A 27,845-nucleotide genomic window follows, 5' to 3' on the forward strand; every position below is an offset into this window, starting at 1 on the left:
AGTGTGACGTGATGTTCACGGATGAGTGCGGTACACGCACATTTAATGAATGCATAGAAATCATCTCATTTTACCTAAATGATCAGAGTTGCAGCATGATTCAAGTTGAATTCATTAACTACATGTAACAGTTTGTGTAAGTACTGTGAATACAATACAAAGTAGTGAATATGCTTCCCATATTATAGGTTTATTGTAAATATATACTCATTATTCATACCGGTACAAAGTCGGCTGGCCCCATGCAAAACATTTGTATCAAAACTTTATTCAGTAGAACCAGTTCTGGAGTAACATTTGCCATGCTTTTGTATTTTGTATTCTTTTTTTTTAAGTTAGGTTGTAACACAAATCATCATTCAAGGCATCCAGATTTCCTCTTTCATGCAGTTCTACAACAAGCTGCACCGCTGCTCCTGCAAGACGTTTCCAACAAGTATCCCACATCATGCTCAGCCATCTATGGAGGGGGGGGGGGGGGGAGAAAAAGAGCACACGGGGTAGCTCTGACATTATAGCCACTAGCTGCTCACTTTGCTACAGAATAAAGGAGTGTGAGACAAGCGGGTAACACAACGTACGTTTGGGAGGTGATCTGTAATGCTGACACTGCTTAAAAGAGGCAGGCTGATGAAGGCTAGCTTTTAAGTGCACATTTCAGAGAACACAAGACAGTAGGGGCTGGGTTTAGAAACGTTAAAGGGTTAGTTCACCCACTTTACAAAAAAAAAACAAAAAACGTCTTACTTACCTCCAGTAGAGCAATATTTAGACGGGCAAGGTTTTGAGATATCCATTCATAAGATTTCTGCTTTCGCTCTATTACAATGGATGAAAAAATTCTTTAAATAGTTTAAAATCCTTTTTCTAATTTGATTGATTAGATAAATTGAATTTAAAGTGTCTTTTTCTAGAAGCCATTCCAATCACTCTGGATAATCTATTGACCTCATTGTGGACAACAAACCATTGACATCTTGTTCGGTGTCCACAATAGTGGTACCAAAGCTGTGGGGCAGGACCCCTGAGGGGCCACACTACAGGGGAGTGTGGAAATGACTGATGCAGAGAAGCAGAGACAATGTTACTAGAAAAAGATGCCACTGTTGAACAAAGTGTAAATTCTCTATGCTGAGAACAACAAAAACAAAACAAGATTAAATTCACAGCTGATGTTCTCGGACGGAGGCAGGTGAAAATTAGCTACATGACCACCAGATACCACCAGAGGCATCTGAAAATATGTTTTGGAATTTAGGTTAAACCACAAGTCTTGTTTTTGCTGACCTCAAGTGGTTTAAGTTGTCGCTTTACTGCAGTGGTGCAGAAATGTACTGAGACGGGCAGAGAGGCAGCAGACTTCACGTTAAAACTTTTAAAACTAAAAGAGGTCAGGAAGGGAATGCTCTTCAGTTTGGTGCTACGTTTCCAACTAAATGTGTGTTTTTCGTCAGGTAAAGAAGAGGTGGAGCTGGTCTGACTCACAGATCTTTCTTTGCACTGTATTATTATTCACCTTTAGATTGAAAAAGCATGACAATAAAGATCACTAACTGAATTCAGTACCTGTTTGCTCCTTTCTAAACTAATATTCCCACACTGAGAGGGACATGTTACTTAGGGAAAGTGTTTCAGCTGACATAGCCCTGTATGAATCAATGACCACCAGCTTTATGTGCCAACATACAGTGACATTACTTAGTTTTTCAAAATAAAAGTCCATAAAGTTAAACATCCAACATATATTTGGGTTTTGTTTGATACGTACCGAAGCTTATTTCATCAGAAAACACTGTTGCTACTAGACCGTGTGTTGTGCTATCTGTTGACCCATAACTTCAGCCGTGATGTCTTAATTGTTCTTTTCTAATTAAAGGTTTTTAACACCCCGTTATTAGACAGACTGACTTCTTTAACTAATTAGAGGTGGGATGAAGACTGAAGCGACGAGAGCTGAATAAAGCATGAATGAAAGTGTGTGTGTTCTATTTGAGATTGATGCTTTAAAAAGTGTCACTTTAACATTAAAAGGCAAACACAATCACATGAAGAGAAGAGGGATGTGCGATGGAAAAACATAGTGGCTACTTCAGATTATTAATGCATCAAGCAATGAGGAAATCAAAACACACAACTCACAGTCATCACTGGGAAACTCAAGATGTTAAAACATAATGTCAGACCACCGAGAATGCAACTGTACACCGAAACAAACAGCAGCTAACACAACAGAAAAACAGAAAGAGAACCATGCAATCACAGGATGAAAAAAAGGTTTATTGAACTAAATTAGGAATGTAATCAATTTACTGAAATGAATGAAAATAAAATGGAAAAGAACACGAATCTGGACCACAGTTTGCACCAACACACACGCTGCAGCTGCAAAACCTACAGACAACCTTGTTTCAGGACTAGTCTTCACATTATTCTGTCTACGTCGTGGTGGAGCAACACTGCTCCTGAAAAGACGAGTGGTGAAAGATCTACTGGGGGGTTCTCTACGGTGACTAGTGCCCACCAAAAGGAGGTTATCGACTCTATCAGTGCGTCGTTCAGTTCAATGCTTTGCTGCGACTGAGTTCTGCTCACGGCTCAGACGGCAGCTCGACTGTATTCCGGTCAAAATACAGTTTCTTTACAGCTGCAAGCTCTCGGACTAAACAAAAGTAGCTGCAGTTTGTTCATAAATTAAAAACAATAACAACATAATATAACACCAGTTCGTTCATGATATTTGAGCACCTATACAACCTGGACAACAGCTGGAAAAAATGAAGTTGATAATTGGATCTACTGCCAGGACAGTTCTGGCAGTTTGACAACTGGCGTTTCTTTTAGCGGACATGATTTTGCTCCTCTTCTTTTGGTTGTTTTGGTTTCTTTTCCCTCCATCGGATCTGTCTGACTGCTGCTGACCTCACTCCACTTTGCTGTACTCCTCTACGTGGCCCAGCACCTTCTTCCTCTGTCGGATCATGTGGAAGTAAAGCTGGGGAAAGACTGGGGGCGGGGAGATCAGTGTGAAGATCATTATGTTACCAACAGGCCAGTTTTACATCACACAAGGACAGTGGTGAGTTTCTCCACACCGTCACAGAGGCGCTGAGGTCGTAGTTAGTGATGGTTTTGTTCTAGTCTGCATTATGTAGGTAAATAAGGAGAACAAAGAAGGAAGAACGCCTCCTTTAAATATGACCTCAATAGTACATCTTTAGAAGAATTTACAAATTTCCATTATGAGCTGTATTGTGAGCTTATGTTACCTAACCTGCATGTCGACTTACGGGGAATGTAGGAGATCATGATGAGGATGAGGAAGGTATGGTAGTCAAAAGAGAAGTTGTACTTGTTGGGGAGGGTGACAGAGTACAGGCCCGTCTTCTGCACATACGGCAGCGCTGCATAGATGGTCAGCAGTTCCCCAGTCACCCCCATTGGATACAGCACAATGAAGAAGGTGTACCTGCGAGGAAATAAAACAAATAATTAACCACAGATCTTCAGTATTCGTTATATATTCAGCAGCATGAGAGCTGGAATACACAGCAAAATAATGAGGGAGAAGCACGATATGGACAAACACAGCAGTGGTGCAGAGGCACGAGGTAAATGATGAAGAAAGGCACCTCATCCACAGTGTAGACACGCCTCGGTTTAAAAACTGTGCAGGAGGAAGATGGATGTTTGAGAACGTGAACCCACACCAGCCGGTGTCCTTAAAGGACCAGTGTGTGTGATTTAGTGACATCTAGTGGGGGGGGGAATCAACAAACTGAACACCCCTCCCTTTCTAATAGAGAGAGATGAAGCCCCGCCCCTTCCAGTGGAGCACCATGGGAGCAGATATTTAAGGCAACTTAAGAGATAATTTCCCAAGTAAAGAAAGTCACATTTTGGCGTAAAACTGTTGAAGTATGAGATGACACACTCACACGTACTGGCAAGCTGTAGTCAAAGGAGCAGGAGCTGGATCTATTGCCTTCATTCTGTTTTATACATGATGTTAGGCTGTCTTTATTTTTGTGCTATTATATTTAGGAACAACCAGAGTGACAATAAACATCTGGAATCTTAAACCACAGTTGCACACTGCAGTAGTTGTGAGAAAGTGGAACAAACAACAGACACATTATATATAAATATAAATATAAATGACTGTAACAAAACTCAAATCTAACTGTTTTATACATGTGCTGCTTTGCAAGAACATTTCAAGAACGCAAACAAAAATGAAACACCACTGCTTCTAAATGTTTCACCACACAGCTGCTGAAGCATCGGGCCTTTTGAGGAGGAAGAGGAGAGAGCTTGCAATTATACACGAGAGATTCACTGAACTCCTTTTCTTCCACAGAGAGAAGAGAAAACACAACGTTCAGCCTCTCCCCAAACTAGTGCTCCAAACCCAGCGACCGTCTTCTCTGATCCTTCACTGAATCCACAGATGCACGACTAATTTTTCTGCCTCTCAGGGTGCAATTCAACCTGAAAGTCGAATACCAATATAGCGATGGTCTCATTTGCTACCTAGCAACAAAGACCAGGGGGAGGGAGGCTCTTAACAACTGTTGCCTTGGTTGAAAATGGAGATGAATTAGAAGGATAGATAGATGTTTATGGTTCCAACAGCACAAGATTCTCCCTGTAACAGTGTCACATACATAAATCTCCTTAATCATTATCCTTTTTATCGCTATAGCACCCACAAAGAGTGTCACATCTGTTTAAGGTTTTAAAACAGTAGCATAACAAATGACCTTTGCAGTAACAGTAATGATGAAATGAACATTTCTTGTGATAATAACGGCAATAACAATAATTATAATATTTACTTTTTGCCCTGCAACAAGCCAGACAATGAAAATGACTGGTTTAGTTAAAAAACTCACAATAATATTCTTTATAATTATCCTTGAATACACTCAACAACACTTTATGCTAAATGTAGAGCTGGGTAAGTGTTTCAGCATTCAGCGTCAGCATTAATACAAAACACTACAACTATAATGCTTTTATCAAGTCATATTGATTAAACTGAATCAATATGATTCATCGTTTAGTGTATTATTTGTCCAAAAAATGCCATCAGAGCTTTGCAGAGCACAAGATGAAGTCTTTAAATGTCTTGTTTCGTTTGACCAAAGGTCCAAAATATTGTAAATGACTCAAAGTTAGTCAGTTTAATGTGAAATAAAACAGAGGAAACAGCATTATTGGTATTTTCGCTTGAAAAAAAATCAAGTGATTGTCAAGGCTGCTGCTAATTAATCTTCCGCTAATCAAATAACCGCTTCATCGTATTTGAACAATGGAGCATAAAGACAAACACAGTTTTGGGTTGGGTTCCTACCTGGCCCACTTGATGAGGTACGGCAGGTGATTGAGGAGGCTGAATGTGTAGAAAGAGTAGCGGATGATCTCTGTGACGGTCCAGGCGGTGACGAACAGCAGCACGCTGTCCTCGCTCTGCACCTGCAGACACACACACACACACTCAGAGGACGGAGGGACGGACGGACCTGCATCATGCTGAAGGCTAATCCAGACTTTTCATCGCAGAACCATGCTGTTTGTTTCGGATGCGCAGAGAGAACACGTCACACTGCAGGCAGATGGTTACTATCATCAGATATTAGGTTAAAACTGATGCAGATATGATGTTATCACACACTCGCACCCCTAAACACAGTCTCAATACACACTAGGCATAAAAGGGAAAGAGAAAATCAGTAGAGTATCCATCCAAGAGACAGAAACAGGAAGTACATCTGTTATTCACAACACTAAAAGTCAGCAGATTCATTCCTGAAACCCTAAAGCAAGACCATCTATCATTACTTACACATAAACTCCTCTCCGATCTATTGACAGGGCAAACAGTACATCAGCTGGTCACTCCTGAACACGAGTCCATGTTGACATTTACATTGCGGCGTCGTTCATACAGAGTGTGATTTATGTGTGGAGGGCAGACAACAGACGGACACTGGTCTTACCTCCCTGACGCTGTGTGTGACGGCCCAGGTGAGGAAAACCCGGGACATGACCTGGAACCCGGTCAGGACCACAGAGGACGGTACGATTCCTGGGATACGAGTCAAAACACACGTTGTTGTGTATAAAGGTGTAGAACAGTCACTGCACATACTGAAGACGTGTGAGTTTAAATACACTGTGTTTGTATTACTGATGTTGTGGGGACTTAAACATCATTATGCCTCAGTTTATCTTTCACACATGTGCATTACAACATACAGATCACATTATGTCTACAGAGGCACCAAACATTTAGTCACAGCTGTCTAAAACTGAACAGTGAACACATTTTAAATAGCAGTTAATGTCTTCTCTGTCATTTTTACACTTTGTAAAGTCATCCTGTGGGCTGGATTGGACCCTGTGGCGGGCCGGTTTTGGCCCATGGGCCGTATGTTTGACACCCCTGGTCTACACAGTCACCTTGTGGGGACCCTCCAAGAGAAAAATGATACGATTAATTATTTTTTCAAACTCAGACTCGTTGGCCTTGGCTCCTATTGATGAGTCTGAGTTTGAAAAAATTATTAATTGTATAATTTTTCTTTTGATGAAGAACATGAAAACGGATGAAATCGGGTCCCACACACCCGAACACCATACAAAGGGTTAATGTTAGGGTATGGTCACGTTTAGGTTGACGTTAACAGGTAAAGATTAGGTTTAGGTGAGTAGAGAGAGAGAGAGAGAGACTTCATTTTTCAGTATTTTATACTTATTTGCAATCAGCCTACTCATGGAGGCCCATGGATCATTATATTATATATTATGTTAAAGTGAGAATGTAAACTAGAACATGAAATTCTACAGTTGCGTAATAATTCTACACATATGAACGTGCTATTGGAGTAAAAATGAAAATGCAATAATCCAATTTGTATTTTCATTTCCACACACTCATATGTGGCCGTCTGCGGCCGAATCGAAATGAAAATGGAAAAAACCCTGTTTGACATTTAATATTCAAAGTGGGCACCCCGCTGCACTGAGAACAATATTCAGATGTTAATTCAAATTTGAAAATTAAAATGCAATATAAACAATGTAATCTGATTTTCCGTTCATGAATGAATGCATGAACGACCAATCAAACCCCGATGCAGTGTCTTCAACTGGCCAGTAGGAAAGAGCGTAGAGTGGCAGGTGTGTGTGTGTGTGTTTGCTCCGAGTGGACAGCAGCTGCAGGGAGCCTAGATAATCCTTCATTAAGCCCAGATAATGAAGGGAATGGACTGTGAACCGCAGCGAGTCAGCCAGGCGCGAGCCGGCCTCTCCTCCTGCATTAACACGGCGAGAGCCAGCAGCCCCTCGGCTCTCTCTTTTGGCAAACACTTCAAATGTGAAAAGCTTCTGTTTGTCCGTACATATTCATATCCGAGACGCGTCTACAAATACAATATAATCACAAAACGGCGATATGATTGGGCAAAATGAGCCGAGATATCTGCAAACACATTCTGAGCAGTCGAAGAAACTTTCTAGACACCTGTAATGAAACCAAACACACCAGATAACAACAGCTGATCTGGGACTCTGCTTAGTTTAGTTCAGATGTTTGCAGCTGTAACTCTGAATAGTCAAATTGGTTAATGTGAGTGATGCAACGCTTTATAAATCCTATAAAATCTGGCAAACCAGCGGCCTGAAGAGAGCCACACTTAGATAGATGATCGATAGAGGTAGAAGAGACACAGTAGTAGTAGTAGTGACCAGTGCAAGAGCCTTATCACAGAGCGGGGTGGTGGTGGAGGAGGAGGAGGAGGAGAAGGAGGAGGTGGAGGTGGAGGCTGAGGAGAGACTCACCTGCAGCACAGTGCAGAATCTGTGAAAGGAGAAGATAACAGAAAATTATTCATGATGCTTCTGGAAGAGGAGCATCGTCACAACACAGTCACAGCAGAGCACCTTTCTTGTTTGTGTGGCCTGTTTTTGGTTTATTTTCTTAATTTGGGATTCTGTATTCATCATGTATTACTCAAGTCTTCATTATCATCATAATTAGTAGTAGTAGTATTGTATTATGGATAATTTCATAACTTCATGAATGGTCTCTGACGTTCGATCGCTGCCTCCCACCACTGAGCTCCAGAGTGTCTGGACAGGATCATGACACACCTCCTGCTGAGCGTCTGCACTGCACACATCGGCGTCGGAGCCCTCTTAACACCTCTGAGAGTCCCAGACGAAACTCTTTTAACTAGATTTAAAATAGCAGGGGGTTTCACGTGCCTCCGCTTATCAGACATTTGTATTTTTTTTTTTTTTTATTAGTTTGAAATCTTACAAACGGTCGTTTCTAGTGTTTATTAAAACAGCGTGTGAGGCTGCTGCGCTGATGTGTTACAGAGGACATACCAAACACTGAGCAGATAACAGGCCCGTTTAAATCAGGCTGCAGACCTGAATCCAACACTCAGCCAGCTTTGACTGACTTGATGTTTGTAGCAGTTGAAACTATCTGGGATTAATAATTAAACCAAATGTTTTGCAAAGTCATTAATCCATTAAGTGACATCCAGCGTATGTAATCATGAAATAATGCTCCTAATATCTGTACATTATATACATACACATACATATTAAACACATTATACATCCAAGCTGGGATGTTTGATCTTGTTTTGGGGCTTTTCTCACCTCCAGAATAGCTCCAGTCTGAAAGAACTTCAGGGGCTTCTCTATGGAGTAGTACAGGCCGTGGTAGCTTCCTCTGGCCAGGTACGCTCTGACCAGACCCACGGCGATCACCAGCCAGCTGGGGGGGCGAAGGGAGAGAAGACACAGTGTTTAGTGAGAGCAAATTACTCTAATCTGCAGAAAAGAATTGAAATTGTACTATATTTTGACTGGATCCCTCTAATTTAATAATTTCAAAGTGGTGATGAAAGTACCTTTGGGGCAGGGGTTTACAGTCGAACAAGAAACTTTACAAACTGTAAACAGTGCAGGTGGAACGCAAGCAAATTCCATTTGAAATTCAGCTATGTAAATCACGACAAAGCAGAATTACTGCTTCTGCCAAACACTCAAGTTTCATTTTACTTCCACGTTTGTCCAGAACCAGGATCAATGTACCAGATCTGCCCTTCTTTTCTGCAGTCATGGCAGCGAATAACAGCCAGAAAATTGACCTAATTTATATTTGTATGTATATATGATAGAAAATATCATCACTTCAGTGTATGAATTCTTGAGTTTTGTCCAAAAACACAGTGACCTTTGACCAGTTCACTGTTCAGTCTTAGAGGACGTTTGAAGAAATCCTTCCTCAGATATTACTCTTAGGAGAATGTGACATATGGACATAAGCACAACCCTAAAACATAACACATAAATCCACTGCATGGAGGCACAGCAACAATCAATACACCAGTACTGAGAAAAAAGAAGGTGAGATATACATAAAAACACCTTTAAAACAACTTACTTTTGTTTATCTGCCAACGTTCACACACAAATACATTTAATGACCTTAATCATACCGACCATGCTGATATGACATAATATCCCTTAAACATGAATCTACTCACTAAATCCGAAGCCCAAATAACTAAAAAACATTGTTTTATTTCTGTCTGAATATTAAAGACAGGTGTAAAGTTCATGTTGAGCCACCGTGCTGCATTGCACCATTCAGACTTAGCTTGTCCCCTGAACCTGCAGGTCAGAGGTCGGCTGGAGGACAGAGCTGGTGGAGGGACAAGCTTTTCAGTTTCAGTTCACACCTGGTTTTCACAGGTTGAAGAATGTGACTTGTGTACATCAGGCCTCAGTCTCAGTCTCAGTCGTGGGGAGGGGGAGTGATGAATGTCAATATCAGGGTCAGTTGGGCCAAAACAAAACAGCATCTGAATGCAAACAGTGAATCTGAACAGTGGCAAACGTGGATGTGCGACACCCGAAACACAAAGCAAGCACTGTGTGGCCCATCAGCACTGAGACATACACAATGTGACCTAACTGGTTGGAACAGCGAGCAAACAACACCCACCATTCAGTTGTGCAACAGTCTGAAAGCCTGTGCAATAAAAAGACAAGCAGAGATTTATCTCAGTATCTGGGCCGGGCGGGTTTAGGTAATAAAACGGGCTTCTAGTGTGCATTCAGCCTGCTTTAATACAAACTGTAATCATTCAAAATACAATAAAATCCATCTGAAAAGTTATTTCTAGGAGACTTCTGATGGTGTGAATGATCTCTGTATCCAAAAAACACTGTTGTTTACCAATAATTACCACACTGAATCATTCATAGAACAGTTTATAATGGTAAATATGAGGACGGGCAGAAGAACTGATGTGAACTTGAGTCAAAAGGGGAAAATTTGATTATGTTAGTAGAGAAAAACCTACAAAATGTGTTTTTTACAACTCTGTGCACTGTGTAAAGGAAATTAAAACCCACTCAGCTCCTTTTTACGATTCTGACGTTTTCCATGTGTATATTTTTAAGATGATATTCTGAGAGGGAAACTTTCCAGATAATTGTTAATTTCATGTCTTCGTTTCAAGCAAATTAACGGGTTCCTTCTTACTCAACCACTGATTTTTATCTCCAATCATCCCACCTGCTGTTTTCAGCGACACAGGGGACCTATCTAGGATGGCAATTATCATTCACTGTCATTACAGATGAGTGATTCTTATGAATAAAAGTTAAATTTAGCCTACGAAATGTTCATAAAGTGAAAAATGCTGCTTACAAGTTCTGAAAGTGTAAGATGACACCTTGAAATATCTCACTTTGTCCAACTGAGGGCCAAAACTCAAAGGTTTGGATTAATATAACAAATAATATAACAGTGGAAACATTTGAGAGAATATCTGACATATTTCTTGGATTAAACAACTTAAATTGATCCATTATCACCATTAAGAGTTTGTCTATTGATTAAACCATTAAACCGCCTGTTCTTATTTTATTTCTAGCCCTGCAGATCATATCTAATCATTTAGCTTTACATGTCATGACCTCACCACACATTTCAGACAGGGGTAATAACATGATAAGCCCTGATAAGCTTTTTCTTTTCCCTGCACATTATTTTTGACTGCTGATTGATTATTTCTGTGTGTTGTTTTTAAATCAGGTTTTACTTGTGCAATGGCTGAAACTCGTTGCCCTGCAAAAATAATGGCAATGCAAGAGGAAAGCCCACACTTTATGCTGACTGCAGACAATAGACCATCTGTCTTATTATTTCTGTGCTGTGTGCAGTCACAGTCTAACGTGCACGCCAGCTGGTTGTCTGATGCTCCTTTATCTCTTTAAATCGTTGGACGTTCAGGAAGCAAACTGCAAAGTTGCTCCACTGCACAGCACGATAGCAGCTTCCAATAATAACTGCACACAGTCTGCAGATCAATAATCCAAAAATATCATTACAGCGGGGAAATCTTGCTCCCATTATTCAGCACACACACATTCACATACACACACACACACACTCTCCGGCACAGCAGCATTAGCACGAGGAAGCACGCTACATACCCCGCTGTCATAACAACGTTGTAGATGACCAGGTAGGCCGTGGCCAAAGCGCCGGGTCCCTTCTTCTTCTTCGGGGCCACATCGCTGTGAGCCGCCTTGCTGGTCCCCGGAGCAGCTGCCGACATGACTGTAGCCCTCAGCGGTCTCTGGTCGTGGTCACAACGGCGGCTGTCAGGTTCACCGAGTCAGGAAGCGATCAGGGGCCACACCAGGAAGTGTCGCGCTGGAACGAGAGGATTCACCCCTCCTCGTTTCCGCCTTCGCTTTGAGGCGCTCTCACTCAAATATCACCTTAAAAATAGGTTGAGCATCCTTTTAATGTGAGAATGTATTTAATTGTCGAAGGTATGTATTTTAACTGTTATTTTTTTATGTGATTTAAATCTGGATCGTCTCTCCCTCGGATGTCCGCAAACATTAATAGGAGGAGGAATCATCTTGAGCTGCCGTTGTAATCTTTGTGTTGATCCTCTGTTGCTGCTTGCAGCACACATGCTAAACACAGGACTTCACAGCAGATTAAAAAAAAAAGCCCTCAGGGACCCCTTTAATGGGGAGAAACCTTGTGCAATAATCTAGTTTCGATACCTTCATTATCAGCTGATGTTTTGTTGTGTAAATGTATATGGTTGAATTCAAATGTTCATTGCTTATGTCCATGATATTTCACATAATGTCCCTTTTTATTGCGTATTGAACCCAGGGTGTCAGAGAGAGGGAGGAAGCTGTAAACAAACAGAGCAGTAGAGAGCTGAAAACACCCTCAATCTAAAGCTATTTTTCTGGGATAAAACCAATACTTCATGTGACAAAACAGTCTGAAAGGCAATCTTTCTTCCAGGGCTCCTGATTGACTACACCTCTGATGTTTCTTGACAGTTAACTCCAACCCTCCTGTGCATCCCTAAATATTTGCACACGTTTAATATCTTCATATTTAACACTTCACATTTGCAGATTTGTCGTATCATATCTTTTGTTGTAATTATAGTCTTTATTGTATGTTTTTTTAATTTTATTTTATATTTTTTATATAATTTTTATCATGTCAAGTAATTAGAGCGTGTGATGAATCCATAATCTATGAATAATTCCTGTGCAACACACACATGTATGTATTTTACAGATTTATTTCATATTCATATTCATTTTTATATTTGTTACATCCCTTTTTTTTGCTCTGCTTCTGTTACTGACACTTTTTCTGTCTCCTCTGTTGCTGTAACAGGTGGATTTCCCCAGTGTGGGACAAATAAAGTCTCTCTTATCTTAAATCAAGATTGAAACTTGTGCTCATGTTCCTCTTTTTTCCCACTAGATGTCAGTATGAGTGTGAGGCGTTAAACACACGTCTCATTTTGATTTTAAGAAATGTATGTCAATGTGCTGCAGTGTTGATTATTTAAAAAAAAAAACGAATATGCTAATACAAATATATATATCTATATATAGATATATAGATATATATATAAAAATATTATAAACAGGCGTTTCCAATTGCTTTCTGGCGTTTCAAAATATTGTTCAGGCATTATTCAAGACAGCCAACTTTCCGGAAGTGCAACTGGTGCGGTTTAATGGACAAGGAAGAGAAATTTGTTTAGGTCCAGTCTGAAGATCACAGTTTTCTTTCTTCCACTAGTCTGGCTCTCTTTTAACTCGTTAGCATGCCTTTGTTCGCCCAAAATCCATTTGACCAAGATGTCGGTAAGCGATCTGATGTTTCTTCGGTGTTTTCAGAGTGTCAGAGCTTAGCTTAGCTTGTCTTATTTTAGCCTACTTTAGCCTAGCTTAGCTTATGTCAGCTAACGATGGGGCCAACAACACTCGAAGCTAACGTTAGCTTAGCTGGAGTTCTTCAGCTCTTCTTGAGCTCTGCCACTTTTGGTAACGATAACAACAGCATCCACGGGTCTCAGCTGCTTTCTTAACGTGCACCTGAGTGGTTGTCACTGATTTTCATTGAATTAATCGATCAGTTCATTCGCTAGAATAAGCGACTGTTTGCTAACTAACTTTTGAGGCTGATTCATAAAAACCGTGACTGGCAAGAAACGTTAGAAACTCAGAGATTGTTTCTAAATGGTGAGTGTGACAGTAGGATCAGGGCAAATATCGACTATTATCATCCCTCTTTATTTGCTGATGTTTTTCCTGTTGATTGACCAGTCCTCAAAATACATGTAATTAGTTTAAAATGACCATCAGTTTCTTTCTAACAGTCCAAAACTGGAAGATGTTCAGTTCATAATGATGATGTTGTCATCCTCATGTATATAAGAGGGTTGAACCAAATCATGTTTCATATTAAATATCAGAATGAAAGCTGAAATTATTGGTTATTGTTGGATGAATGACTCAGTTGACAGTAAAAGTGCCAAACATTTCTCTAGTTTCAGATCTCAGTTGTGAGGATTTGCTGTTTTTCCTTTGTCTTGTGTGGTAGTTGTGTGAATATCTTGGCCAGACAAAACAGGCAATTTAAAGAAGTCAAATTGGGCTTTTAAGTATTTGTAATGGTCATTTTATCAATATTTTCTGATATGTTATTAGTAGAACAACCAATTGAATAAGTAGATTAATGGGCCGTGAATACAATTAGAAATGTACCGACCTGATCTAAATGGTTTGCAGTACATTTTCTGTCTATAAACTGATTAGTACTCAACTAATTGCTTAAGCGTGTTGTAGTTGTGTCTTTTTCCACAGTCGTGTCATGTAAATGTCTATGCAAACGTCCTAGGTCACCTCCCTTATCTGTCCCTCCAACACCACCGTGCTTGTATGACCATACAATAGCACACTGTTACACCTAACTGGCTCTCTGAGTGTTGACTAGTCAGGAGGATGAGCAGCATGACAGGGTTCACTATGAGCTGGAAATGTGCATTTGGGTGATTTCCTGCTAACGTTTCACAAAGCAGTGGTGATGGTGACTCAACACCTCTGACATAACACTACTGTCACTATTACCTCACAGCAAAACCTTTACCGTTTAATGAGCGAGGCTCTCCTTTAGGCCGTCACCTTCCAAAGATAAAATGCTTCAAGATCGTGTTTGTCATCTCGACTAAACAGCTCAGGTGCATGTTCACCCATCAACACAGCATAAGATGTGAAAGTGTGTTGGCTCCTAGATTTGTTTTTCAACTTTAGGTGTTTCAGCATTAACTGGTTCTAAAATGTGGCAGCTCAGCGCTGGCTATTTATTACTATAACACTGGCCCACTGTGACTGGCGTGTCTGCCCATGAACACATTGTGTCTGAAGACGAGCAAGCGTGATGCCAGCTAAGATATTTTCTCACTCGTCCATATGCACTGTGTCCCTGTTTGACACATTTCCAGAGAAAGCAACCAATGAAAACAACACAACAGATGACTGGGGGCTCATTATGGACATCTGCGATAAGATTGGAACGACACCCAATGGGTAAGCTGGAAAAAGGCATTTTCCTTTTGAATAATAAAAGCTTATTAGCATTTAAATAGCACTTTCTTAAAGAAAAGTACATTTGTATAAGACTTTGAATTTAAAAATGGTCGACACCAGATATCATCATCAGGACCTGTGTTTGTTCTTTAGTGACTTATTGTAATAATATAATGTGATAATTCTGTTCTCTTCTCCTCTCCTTCAGACCAAAGGACAGCTTGAGATCCATTATGAAGAGAATCAACCACAAAGTGCCTCATGTTGCCATGCAGGCCCTCAATGTGAGTCTGTTGTTAAGCTTTTATGCCACCAAATTCATACACATCTTAAACACTTGCCATCCAGAAATGTGCTGCACCAGACATATGACATATCCGTAAAAACATCAGTTCATTTTTCTGTTAAAAAAGACCAAATACGTCCCCAAACTTTATGAGAATGCACTCATTTAATAAGTAACTAAAAGCTAAGATAAGAATAAATTCAAATAATTAAAATTAATTACAGAACAAAGTAATCTCAAAGTGCTTCATAAAGCAGCAGTTACAAATTCATAGAGATCAAGATGATCAAGACTATTTCCTCACAATGGAAACAACAAAAAGCTCAGCTACAGTTCCACGCTTATCATAAACATCCTGTTTGTTTTTCTTCCAAATAACCATTTACGACCCAAAGTGCACACACTCCTCCCTGAACAGGAACAAAGAAACACGAAGTTCATCAGTGTAGCGGAGGGTCAAACTCTTCCGTCACCATTCAGGCGCGAGAAATATGTGATCAGTAATGCAACTTAGCTGCAGTTAAGCTGTAACTGATCTAGTAATAATAGTCCCATTGTTAAAGCCACGCAGGAAAGTGGGATATTTCATGGTGGGAGAGCCGTGTCTCTGTCTCTGTCTCCGTCTGAGTCATCAGGAGCAAATACTGTCACATGGTCTGGTCTATATTTAGAATCTGTGCAGTCACTCATTCAGATTATTCAAGTCCCAATGTCATCAAAACCACTTATAATTACACAATCCTAGCCTGCTATTAATATGTACTTTAAATAATTCAGTGATGCGAGTTGGAGAAAAATGAACCTGGTTGAAATGCATTTTAAAAAATCCTCCATTTTATTGCGATAAAACAAAATATACCAGCTGTTTAATCATATTGTATAATGTCTTCTTCTTCTCTTGCAGTTGCTGGGAGCTTGTGTGTCAAACTGTGGCAAAATATTCCACCTGGAAATCTGCTCACGGGAGTTTGCTGGTGAAGTGCGTGGTGTGCTGAACAGGGTATGTCAACTTTTATTTTTTTATTTCTCCTCATCATTCCTGTTTTGTCGCCATCTGACCAGCGTCAGTCTCACACCTGTACTCACATGTACAAGTCACCAGTACAGTCATCTGGTCCTTAACAGTGTTGGAGCCCACTTATTGGAGGCCATCACTGGGAATCTACACAGGAAGCATTGTATCATTCAATCTACTCTGATTCTGTCATTAGCAAACGACATCCTGTATTGATTTTATATCCCCGCCTACCCAGCGTGAGTGGGGAATCTGCCTGGAAGCTTTGATCAGTCAGTGGAGAAATGGTTAAAAAGTTAAACACACAGACACAGTGGTATGTTTTTGTGATTTAAACAGCTGTCTGTGCACCAGATGTCACCATAACTAGACTCAACATCTAAAAAAAAGCACAGGGCGGAAAGTGATGTGTGTCTCACACTGTGGATTGATTCATTTAATAAAAAGGAAGCGTTCCTGTTCCATGAGACGCGTCAGTGATGGACGTGATGCAAGTGTCCATTTGGCTCAAAACACAGTTGTGTGTGTGTGTGTGTGTGTCCTCTGTAGGCCCATCCGAAGGTGTGTGAGAAGCTAAAGGCTCTGATGGTGGAGTGGGCAGAGGACTTCCAGAAGGATCCACAGCTCAGCCTGATTGGCGCCACCATCAAGTCTTTGAAGGAGGAGGGCACCAGCTTCCCCTCCGCATCCTCACAGGTACGTCGTACAGAATGAGATGACGGGTCTGACTTTGAGAACTTAACACAGCAGCACACCATTTCCACTAAATAACGATTAAACCAATCATCTGGACAAAAAGCTTTAAACTCATTTCTTCAGTAAGAAAAAAAAAACTGCATGTGTCTTTCACCCCCAGCCTCTTCCATCTCTTTTAGCTCCGCTGCCAACACTTCACCAGCTTCACCATAACACCAGCCAGCGTTAATTTTACAGTTTGGTGCTTGTAGCTCTTAGTTTTTAGTTGGATCCTAACATGTTGGAGGAAACGGTTGAGTGTCACTCAGCAGATGAAATGTGTTGGCAGTTCTCTTTGTTTTGCTGGTTTTCTTCCCTTAATTACACTTTTAGTGCCTGTACCACAAAAACAAAAAGTGTGTGTGTGTGTGTAGATGTGTTTGGTCCGGCTTGAGGCTGTCGTTACAGCTGTGGTTTCACTGCAGACCAGCGTGTTGCCAGCATGAGGGTTCAGATTGGGTGGAGCTCGTCTGTCTCTGTTTGTATGGCAAGTGCTTACAGTGGAATTTCCTCTTCACATATTGGACATAATTCTGTGTGTGTGTTTGAGCGTTCACTGTTGTGGACAGAGCCGCCTTCTGGTCTCTGTGCTGCTCTTTGTTTGATGTCTGTGTAATTTGTTATGTAGTAAGATTATATGTGTCAAAGCCTGAAGTGGACTTTGCTCTCAGGTTGCCACAAAGCAGCAGACTTACAGCTGGATCGTCTGTGATCACAGTCGGCCTGCTGCCGACGCTTTCTGTGGTGTGTTTATCAAGGGCTTTGCTTCTTTAGATGTTGTCTGGTCTGAGGTTGACACTTCACTTTCAAAAGTGTGTTTTAAAGCTGGGGTAGGTAGTTTATTTTTGGGCGTCACTAGTGAAACAATCCATAATAATCTTTCAGTGTTGGTCTTGGAGAAACGTAGACATCTGCACCTCTTCTTGGCTCTGTTTTTAGGCTTTAAACAGTCTAACCTGTTACAGGACACTTTGGCCAATAGCAGAGAGAGGTGCAGTCACCTCAGATGCTGGGGAAAGCCTCCTGCAGAAGAAGTTGCTGTTCCAGCATTGGAGCGACTGCAAAGCAACCCAAAAACAGCAAGACGGGCTTAACGAACAGTGTAAAAGAGAAGCTGACACTGATGCAATAAAGCAGGAGGATTTTGGTGATGAAGAGGTGGAGAGAGCGATGAAGATGCTGACTTCATTTTCCTTCGTTAGGTTGTGTGATCGAGGCAGCGCTTTTTAATACATCCGTTAGGACACGCAGGGGAGAGGAGGCTCATTTCTCATATTCTGGCTTTTAATAAACAAATAACAAACACGTGTTCATCTGGTTCGACGTCAGCGGGTTCAGTGAAATCTTAAACGTGAGAGGAGGAGGGTAATGTATACTCTGGGACAGTTACCATGGTAACCCAGTCTGGACCCAACCTGCTCGCTGGCAGTTTTGAACGAAACCTGAGTTTCTCTCCGTCTCCTCCCTCTTACAGAGCAGGACGTGCTGTTTGAGTCAGTCCGTATCGAAGCGCATTAATCAGCGGAGCTTTACAGGCTGCCAGAGCCAAACTCCATCCATCCTTTCTTTCTTTAGACGGAGCCTCACATTCAAATACTACACAGCATCAAGTCACACTCAGCTCAGAGTGAAACCTCTGCTTGTTCTGTTTATGAGTGGAAGAAAAAAAAATATATATATATCACGAGACAGCTGTCAGTTTGTCAAGAAATCTTTGGGGTTTAATTGGCCGTCTGATCCTCACTTCGTTGCCGCTGGCTGCGCTCCGTTTAGCTGAGGTGGTGCGCTGTGTATTTCAAGGGAAGGGCTGGGAAACGTGCTCTAATGGGGAGCGGGTGGCAGCAGGTATGGCATTTAATCCCCATCAGCTGATGAGCAAACAGCAGCAGGTAGAGTGGTTCAAGCTGTGCCAGTGCTTCTGAGTATTTACCTTATTATATACCTTTAGCTACACCACTCATCACTCATGTTCAGCCAGCCCTCTGGGTGTGAATGAGGACTGTTCCCCTCTGATTAGCTTGTTTTCAAGTGTAAAACACATTAGCATAGTATTATGTATCTGTTTTAGTTCTGAAGTAACTCCATTTGCGCAGTAGTACTTCTCTTACCTACCTTACCTCATCTATTCACTCAGACACGCTTACTGTTCTTAAATCACAAGTTTTACCACCTCTGAAGCCTGATCAGGGGAGCTTTTTGTTTTATTACTCATATTTAATTCTCTCTCAGTTCTGCTCAGTTCAAGATCTGCAATCAATTTGCTTAAATGCTCCTTCCCTTGTGACCCGTACTGTCTTTATCTGTTGTTCCCAGTATCTAATGCACACTAACAGACTACCGCTCTTTTGTCCTTGGTTATGTTTAAGCCATAAAAACATCTGAATGTCTGCCTGTTTCCTGCGCCCTGAGAATCTGCTCCAATATGTTGATGATTTTTCTTTTGCTGCATGTGGAAAAGAGAAGTCTTATACTTACTGGCTCACTGACTGTCGGCATTAAGCATCCGTTGACCCACAGTGAATATGTGGGGGTGACGTTTTGTTGTTTAGCACTGGCAACAGCATCCAGTTGACCTGTTTTGTCCACTTTGACCTCATTGCCGTGTCAGAGAGCCGCCTCGGGTCACTTTAGACTAGAAATAATGAGACAGCTGGGTGGAGGCTTTCTGTCTGGAGGCTACAGCCTCATGTAGCACCCAGCATGGACTGCAGGTGGCATTACAGTGACTGGGAATCTTCTAGTCTTTAGTTTAGCTGCACTCTCACCCCCTCCTGTATGTACACACACACACACACACACACACACACACACACAGACGTGAACTTATCCTTCTATATTAACCACAGGGCTCCACCACAAAGGTCAGCACACCGGCTGCGAGCAAAGCATCAGATGATGACAACCTGGCCAAAGGTAAAGTGAGACCCAATCGTTCGTCTTTATCATCATTAGTGCCCCTCTTCTGTTGTGCTAAGCATCATTACCAGGAACAGGAGCATTATTATCAGTTTGTGTCTAAATTCTGAGAGAATCAGTCCTTTTTATAAGGAGTAGAACAGTTTAAATTGATTATTGACTAGTTTTTATGCTCCCACGCATAACAGGGTTGTTTTGTTGACTGCAGTATTGATTATTTTCATCTTGCATTTAAGCCGATGTCTGCTTGTATTCTCAGGGAGAATGATTAATCCTGCGTCTGCTCCTGTGTTCGACATTTGACCAACACTAGTCTTCTCCTTTCCGTTTCTCGTCTGTTCTCTCTTCTCCTTCTCTTCCACGCCTCCGTCTCTCCCAGCCATCGAGCTGTCCTTGCAGGAACAGCGGCAGCAGGCGGAGACCCGGCCCCTGACCGCCACCTCTGACCCTCCGAACTACACCAACGGCGGCGGGGGGCAGGAGGTCCGAAAGGTGCGTGCGCTGTACGACTTTGAAGCGGCTGAAGATAATGAGCTGACCTTCAAAACTGGAGAAGTTATTCTGGTTTTGGATGACAGGTAATGTTTCACAACACTCCCGATCATCAATCACCTCTGTTTTTATCCTCCAAACACACCGATGCTTACCGTTACCGCCATTAATGCTTCTCAGATTAGGAAATACAGATGAGCAGTTTTCTATATTCTTCAGATACACACAGTCTAAGACAACACTGGTAAATTCTACCTTTTTATAAAGTTTATAATGTTGACTGTGTGTTAAGTTAAGCTCCTGCACTGAGCATAGAGTCTACAGTGTTTTGTATCCAGATAGTGTTTATTATGTCTTAATAGTGGGACAAAGTCTGTCCCACAAATAAAGTAAGGAACTCGGAGGAAAACTGAAGTCCTAAAAAAGACTCTGCGTGACCTATTTTTAACATTTCTTACTCTGTGATGGTGCTGACTGGTTTGAAACTCAGACACTGAGGTTTGTTCCTATGTCATGGTTTTGTTTTATAGCGATCCAAACTGGTGGAAAGGAGAGAACCACCGAGGGGTGGGGCTTTTCCCCTCCAACTTTGTCACAACCAATCTGAACGCTGAGCCAGAGACAGGTTGGTGTTTCCGTTGGATCTGGAAGTGAACATCGTAGTAGTATCTTTTTTAGAAAGAGCCTCTGTGCTCCGCCGCTATTTGGTTGAAACTGGAGAAAATTAGTTCCAGAGCTTCTAATTGAACGTCACCTTTTCCTCCACAGTGGCTCATGTTGAGAAGACGAGCAGCCCCGAAGAGACGAGCCTGGAAACCAAAGCCGAGCCCGAGCCAGTCTTCATTGATGATGTACTACATTTCCTCATTTGCGCGTACATTTACAAACCCAGTCGCCTCTCAGTCAAACCATCAACCCAAAGCTGCTCTCTTCTTTCTGCAGGGGAAGATGGACAGAACGCTGGCGCTGCTGCAGAACGCAGATCCTGCAGATCCAGTTCCTGACTCACCAGAGCTGCTCCAGCTGGAGGGTATAAACATTAATGCTGGTGTAAATCCAGTGGCTCTGCCCCTCACAACTGCAGTCGGCCTCAGCTGCACTCTTGTTTTCTAACTCTGTTTCTGTTTCCCTCCCTGACTGTGAATATCTGCACAGATGCGTGTGAGCAGATGAACCCGCTGATCGATGAGAAGCTGCAGGAGATTGACAGGTAGTGAGTTTTTAGATGTGTCAGAATGATCATTACTGATTCACTAAAGGCCCAGCTTAGCGTCTGATAACTGTCTCCCTCCCAACGTTGCAGGAAACACTCAGAGTTGTCAGAGTTGAATGTGAAAGTCCTGGAGGCCCTGGAGCTTTACAACAAGCTCATGAACGAGGCACCGTACTACTCGGCGTACTCCAAGATGCAGGCGCAGTACGCACCAGCAGGCTCAGCTGTGGCCATGCAGGTCAGAAAAATGATTTCACCTCTTGTTTAGCACTCATACTAAAAGCATTTTATTCATATAGCGGCTCACAACCAAATGAAAAGCTCACAAGACAAAAGACAAAAACAATGTTGGTTGGGGAAGTGTTGTGCGGAACCACAGAAACTGTTAATGCTAATTATTAGGGCTGCACAACTAACAGAATATTAACCTCCATCATGATCTTCGCTTTCTACGGTGAAGTGAGCGTGATCGGCTGTGATAACGATGTTTCGAATGTGTGCTCAGCAACTAATGAAGAGTTTCCTGCACTAACCGCCAGCCACGGAGCAGAAAGAGCTAATTCCTTAGCAATCATCCTTTTGATTGGAAGGATTTCAGATTTAGAGCAAGTGATGTTTAGCGGGAACAACTGGTGTGCAAAGGGTGCATGAGACGTGCATCTGCACTGTAAAGAAACACAACAAACTTGTTCAACCACCTGAAAAAACACCCCAAACTTCAGTATGATAAATCCACGGAGGCCAAGAAGAATAACGGCCGTCACATATCTGTTTGATTCTGCGTACAAAGTTGGCAAAACGTGATCCAAGTAGCAGATGGACGTGTTTATGTCGATGTAAATATTTGTACGTTGGCAGGAATGTGGCTCAACATGGAAGTGGAAGCACTGTTCTGTCTATTTAAATGAATAATCCTGATCTCAATAATCGTCTTGTGTCCAGTCTTAATAAGAGGCCACTTAAACACATGATGTTACATTAAAGCTGGTTCATGTGTGCTTGGTCTTCTCATCACTCAGGACTCGTGGCGTTGCCCTGCAGTCATCTTTTATGTGTCTTGTGAAGCGTGCCGAGTCAATAAAACACAGTAGCAGGTCATTCATTATTTAAGGAGGGATTCAGGTGGAGGTTTCTAGAACTAAAGGCTGGATGTTTTTCTCTGTTAAAGGTTTTTTTTTTTGTTCTGATAAACTACTTGGTCATTTCCAGTGTGTGATGGTTTTTCAACAGAGGACTAATGTGGAGGAAAAACATTCAGAGCACTCACATGATTATACCTATCAGCTATTAGTCTCGTATTATATTATTATACTGTGTGTTATATTTGGTCAGTAAAGCAGTTGATTTCTGTTTTGCTTTTCGTATTCATCCTGATAGCTTGACATTCAGTCAGCCTTTTCTTCCTCCCTGGAGAGCTGGATGCTGCCAGGGTTTTCTTGGCAGTGGCTGTTTTCTCTGCAGTGATTGATGTCACTGTCTCTCCCCCGAGTTTTAGAAAAATGTCCACTTCGACTGAGCAGGCCCACACCGGAGTGCTGCTCCACGTCCTTTCTCTTTCTTTTTTTTTTTTCTTTTTGCACATCATCTTTTATTTTTGCAGAGTGCTGTGAAAACAAAACCAGGTTGTTGCTGCACCTGCAGTGACGTTAAGGGATGTGCATGTCAGACCAGCATGCTATAACTATTCATAGATTATTCAAATAGTTAACCCCCCCTAAGTGTTTTATATACATTCTGTATCAAACTGTCAGTAGCCAGACATTTTCTGGACATGTTCTTTTATTAGTGTAGCTAGAAACTACCGGGAGACAGATGCTATTATTTCTCAGAGGAAATAGAAACTCTGGATTTAGAAGAATGCATCCGAGAGGGTTGAATGACGGCAATTAGAGTTTCTATAATAGTTTAGTAAAAGAGAGTTTGTAATTTTTTACTTTGGACTTGAAGCAAAACATTGAGATTTGGCCATCAGAGTTATACCACAGGCTTGATTGTAAATATGAAGTAGCGTCCAGCTGACCCTCCATGTCTCCCAGCTCCTCTGAGGTGGTGCCAGATTTGACTAATCAAAAGTGGGATGAGAGGTTTTGCCAATTTAACGGTACAAAAAGTAGTCCAGGAATGCCTCAAACTATTTTTACCAGCCCACTTAAATAAAAAGTAAAAATACTGCATCTCTGACGTTCACTGATCAACATGTTGTAAACAAAACCCAAACAGAAAAAACAGCATGTTGAGGTTTTACACACTGGACTGTTTTCTGTGTTTCTGGACCAAGAAATGGAACTTGTATTTCCTAAAATATCACACTATTTCTTTAAATACTATTTATTTGTATATCTTGTAACTGTTTGGTACTTTTACGGTTTTTTTATTGTGAAATTTCTATGTTGGCGCTAACTGAACTAGCTCTAAGCCATACTGTGGTGTGTGTATACAGCACTCTTATTATTGCTGACACTGTGTTCTGTGGTAAAAAATAATGACAGCGCTCTCATCTCTCCCTCTCACCTGCTCAGGGCTACCTCGGCCCCGCCGGCGCTCCCTACCTGCCTCCAGCGATGCCCCAGGTTCCTCCTGCGCAGCCCTACGCTCTGCCCAGCGACACACCAGGACCGCTGCACTCGCTGCCCCCCAACGTTTCAGCCCCACCCAACAACCAAGCTGCCCAGCCTCACTACATGAGGTAGGAAACATACATGACATACAGGGAAAACACTGTAAAGGCAGCTCTTTTGTCACTTATCAAAAAATGTGAGAAGCAAATAAGCAGGAAAAGATTGTGGCTGACTGCTGTACGAGTAGCTTGTCAATATGTGTCATTCATTTGGCTGATCTTCATCATATTTGTCCTTGGAGTGTGTCCCAGAGGACGTCACAGCATGCTCCAACTGGGTGGAACTGAATCTGATATCGATCTGGGTGACATGTCTGGTGTTCATTCATCGTTTCAAATATCTGTCAGCAAATCACACACTAACTCTTAAATTGGTGCCGTGAACTGTGTTTGAATAAAAAAAACACCAGCTTGAAACCAATCATTTGGACAACAGAACGATGTCAGGAGCACAGATGATGTACTGAGCCACCGGGCAGCCCTGGTTTCTAATATGTGGACGTGTTGTTAGATGTGCTTAAAGATTTAGTTCTACACAGGAAATCTAGCAGGATCTTGAAAGAGACAAAGATGGGTTTAAATAAACACAACTATTACGTGCACACAAGCAGGTGAAACAAAAGGTGTAGGAGTAAATATATATAATATAATATATAAGACCTGCAAATTTGTGTCGCATCTGTGTTTTCTTCACAGCAGTGGAATCAACGCTCAGTACATGAACCAAGCTGGAGCTCCGTACCCACCCCACGCAGGCGTGGCCATGGACATGTCGACCTATCACAACTCCAGCATGCCTCCCGTGTCCTATCCAGTGGGAGCCCCCCCCCACCAGGCCCCTCAGCAGCAGCAGCAGCAGCAGGCAGCGTATTACCAGCAGCCTCTGCTGTAAAACTCCCACTGATGGCACACCTGAGATGAATACATCCTCCATATATTTCAGTTTCCTGTGGTTGGTTCATTTGGCTTACCGTGAGTGTGTGTCTGTCTGTCTGTGTCTGTGTGTGTCTGTCTGTGTGTCTGTGTGTGTGGTACTTGCTTTGGGAACGTTCCCTCAGCCACTTTTTGTGCCTGATAAGCCGAACTGAACACACCCCGTGGAGGCTGAAATAACTGAGGTGTGTGTGTGTGTGTGTGTGTGTGTGTGTGTGACGCAGGACTGTTGTGTTCTCTGTGTGCATGTCCTCCTCCGCTGCTGTATGTGAGGCTAAACATGGCGTCGGGAGCTCTCTCCTGTCCTTCACGTCTCTTTTCTCGGCTGACGGTGAACGCCACAGGTTGACACAGAGGAAGAGCTGGGTCTCAAGGCCATGTCACGATTATTATTTCACAATCCTTCGTTCAACACACTGCTTTTTCCTCCACACAATGCTGTATCTGAGCTCACCTCTCAGGCCATGTCCACATTAATGTCGATAAATGTGGGAAACTCTTTTCTCTCCGTCGTGCCTCTTCTCACTGCTGTGTCCACACCGGCACAGCAGCAGGGCCAATGTCTGCACTGGATGCCTTCAGCCGCAGAACTGTTCTACATTAACGCCTAATACAAGCTCAGTGTGATCACACACACACACACACACACACACACACACACACACACACACGTGCGCGACTGCATGTGAAACTCAAGCCTTTGCACGGCCGGTTTACTGATCCAAACAGAAGCATATCTGCTCCGTCAGATGCCTGTGAGAAAAACACGGCTGAAACTAAGACAAAATCAGAACTGTGTTGAAATTGTTCTCCTGAGTAAATAAAAAATAAAAAAAGAAAACCCCAGTCGTAGCTCGGACAGAGAGAACTGAGCAGACGTGCTCCACATGCCGGGGCGCCAGCTCGTGTGGATGAGCCCCATTTGACGTTAAGGTGAACATGGCCTAAATGTTTCGGCGTCCTTTTAGTTTTTAATGTTTTTAAAGTCGGTAGCTGAGTTCATCCGCCTGGTGTGAGAGCTCATGGCTCTGCAGCGCCAGCACTTATCAAACTTGTGGGTCGGGGCTCCGGTGCTCGCTTCAGGACAAAGTGAGCAGTTATTGAAAGGGCAGAAGCTCCTTTTCTTTTTCTTTTGTTTGTTTTCTTACTCACCAGCATCCATCGCTGCAGCAGATCTATGTTTTCATCACAATTTCTGAAGTACAAACTATATTTCCAGCTCTCAGACTTGTATGTTAACAGTTATGTTTGTGTAAATGACTTTCCCTTAAGTCCACTGCCTTGTAATGCATTCTGTGGTTGCATTTGAGATATTTAAGATGTCATTTCTTGTGTGGATATGTTTGTTTGTGTGTGTGTGCGTTTGTTTTTTTAAAAAACAAAACAAAAAAAAAAAATACATATGCATGTTCATTGTAAAAGTTCCACAAGGATCATCTACGGTAACCTGAGAAGTAGTTAGTTGGGTCTTTTGTGTGTTAATTAATCTGATGAAATCCTGCATCTGTTCATGATTTCTCCATCAGTACCTTCCTGCCTCTCGTCCTCACGTTTAGGGTCTCTTCCTTTTGGCCGAACCTCTTAGGAAGTCCACGAGTGAGATAGTTTTTTTTATGTCTATTTACCTAAATTCAGAATCATCGATGACGTTGCCTGTACTTTGATTTATATATATATATATCGAGACATCGTGTAAGTTACTTGGTTGGAGAATGTGTAATTATTATTCTCACTGTGCTTCTGCTTTTCCTTTAATTGTTCATACAAAATGTAAATGGGAGAAAATGTTCAGAGATCATCAGTTGTTGTTAATGTGAAGACAGAGACGTCATGTTTTAAGCCTCCTGTTGGCTCTTCTTCAGTTTTGGGGTTAGAATTAAGGAATCTACAGTCCTGTCGCAGTAGCTCCGTCGTTATGATTTTAGCCGCAACTGTCTATATTTCCTCTACGTGCCTCGTATTAAAGGCACTGTACGTATATTAAGTGTAAAATACTTGGTTTTGTCAGCATTGACGTTGCACCTTAGCTTTGTAAACATTTATTCACCACTGGATGCCTTGTTTTTCTGTAGAAATCAAAGAATGACACAGACACAACTTTGGCGAGTAACAGTCTCAGTATCCGCTGGGTATGTATAATTCTGTATATTTAAAATATTCCAGGAGAAGTTCCTTTATCCAGGATTTTAAAACTGCTTTTGTAACAGAGCAAACTTATAATATTCTTTGAAATAAAAAAAAAAAAAAAAAAGAAAGAATGGAGCTTTGAGGGTGGTCTGTGCCTACGTTTCCCTTTGGATGTGTTGGAGTAATTACATTTTATACAATTAAGAGGAGCGTGATTAAGATGGTGACTGTCTGCCTAATTAGCCTCTCATATTCCCCGCACACCTCACCAGCTGCACGTGATGAACACGCCAATAATGTGATCATTACCCACAAGACATGATTTATTCATTGAACTCGGCCTTTTTATAGTTTCTGCTCTTTACTTTTCAAAAAAGACGCACTGGGGATCCTGTAAATGTCAGAGATAGTTTGATGGCAAAGTGCAGGTAAAAAAAAAAAAAAAAAACCCTCTTTAGAAATAAATGTTCACGGGCTGCTCTCCACCAGGATGGAGACGCAGTCTAAAGGCCTCTCGGCTGACTGTGACGGCGGGATTGTCAGAGAAGGC

General features: G+C 41.9%; 2 protein-coding genes across 2 annotated transcripts; one reads left to right on the forward strand and one right to left on the reverse strand.

Annotated features, from left to right (window-relative positions):
* Positions 1-2,270: 2,270 nt before the first annotated feature.
* hacd2 (3-hydroxyacyl-CoA dehydratase 2) lies at positions 2,271-11,728 on the reverse strand. Its single transcript, XM_070838051.1, has 7 exons — positions 11,530-11,728; positions 8,677-8,794; positions 7,843-7,861; positions 6,000-6,088; positions 5,354-5,475; positions 3,288-3,466; positions 2,271-3,003 (listed from the first exon to the last, which is right to left on the reverse strand). Exons 1-7 carry the CDS (start codon positions 11,652-11,654, stop codon positions 2,921-2,923), a joined length of 735 nt encoding a protein of 244 aa, XP_070694152.1. The 5' UTR covers positions 11,655-11,728; the 3' UTR covers positions 2,271-2,920.
* Positions 11,729-13,102: 1,374 nt separating this feature from the next.
* Positions 13,103-27,399, forward strand: stam2 (signal transducing adaptor molecule (SH3 domain and ITAM motif) 2). The gene is made up of 14 exons (XM_070837778.1): positions 13,103-13,236; positions 14,877-14,961; positions 15,170-15,245; positions 16,152-16,247; positions 16,812-16,958; positions 19,844-19,910; positions 20,293-20,491; positions 20,936-21,030; positions 21,174-21,256; positions 21,348-21,435; positions 21,561-21,615; positions 21,709-21,856; positions 24,138-24,304; positions 24,932-27,399. The coding sequence occupies exons 1-14, from the start codon at positions 13,197-13,199 to the stop codon at positions 25,125-25,127; spliced, it is 1,542 nt and encodes a 513-aa protein (XP_070693879.1). The 5' UTR covers positions 13,103-13,196; the 3' UTR covers positions 25,128-27,399.
* The last annotated feature ends 446 nt before the right edge of the window (positions 27,400-27,845 follow it).

This window comes from Pempheris klunzingeri, chromosome 10 (genome assembly GCF_042242105.1).
Source record: "Pempheris klunzingeri isolate RE-2024b chromosome 10, fPemKlu1.hap1, whole genome shotgun sequence".
NCBI classification, from domain to species: Eukaryota; Metazoa; Chordata; class Actinopteri; order Acropomatiformes; family Pempheridae; genus Pempheris; species Pempheris klunzingeri.

Excerpts from the sequence above, each read along its gene's own strand:
- hacd2 (XM_070838051.1), bottom strand. The coding sequence starts at position 11,654 with ATGTCGGCAGCTGCTCCGGGGACCAGCAAGGCGGCTCACAGCGATGTG. Across the intron at positions 8,795-11,529 it reads AACGTTGTTATGACAGCGGG|CTGGCTGGTGATCGCCGTGG; the intron begins GTATGTAGCGTG and ends TCGCCCCCCCAG. Across the intron at positions 5,476-5,999 it reads TCACACACAGCGTCAGGGAG|GTGCAGAGCGAGGACAGCGT; the intron begins GTAAGACCAGTG and ends GTGTGTCTGCAG.
- stam2 (XM_070837778.1), top strand. The coding sequence starts at position 13,197 with ATGCCTTTGTTCGCCCAAAATCCATTTGACCAAGATGTCG. Across the intron at positions 14,962-15,169 it reads ATTGGAACGACACCCAATGG|ACCAAAGGACAGCTTGAGAT; the intron begins GTAAGCTGGAAA and ends CCTCTCCTTCAG. Across the intron at positions 20,492-20,935 it reads ATTCTGGTTTTGGATGACAG|CGATCCAAACTGGTGGAAAG; the intron begins GTAATGTTTCAC and ends TTTGTTTTATAG.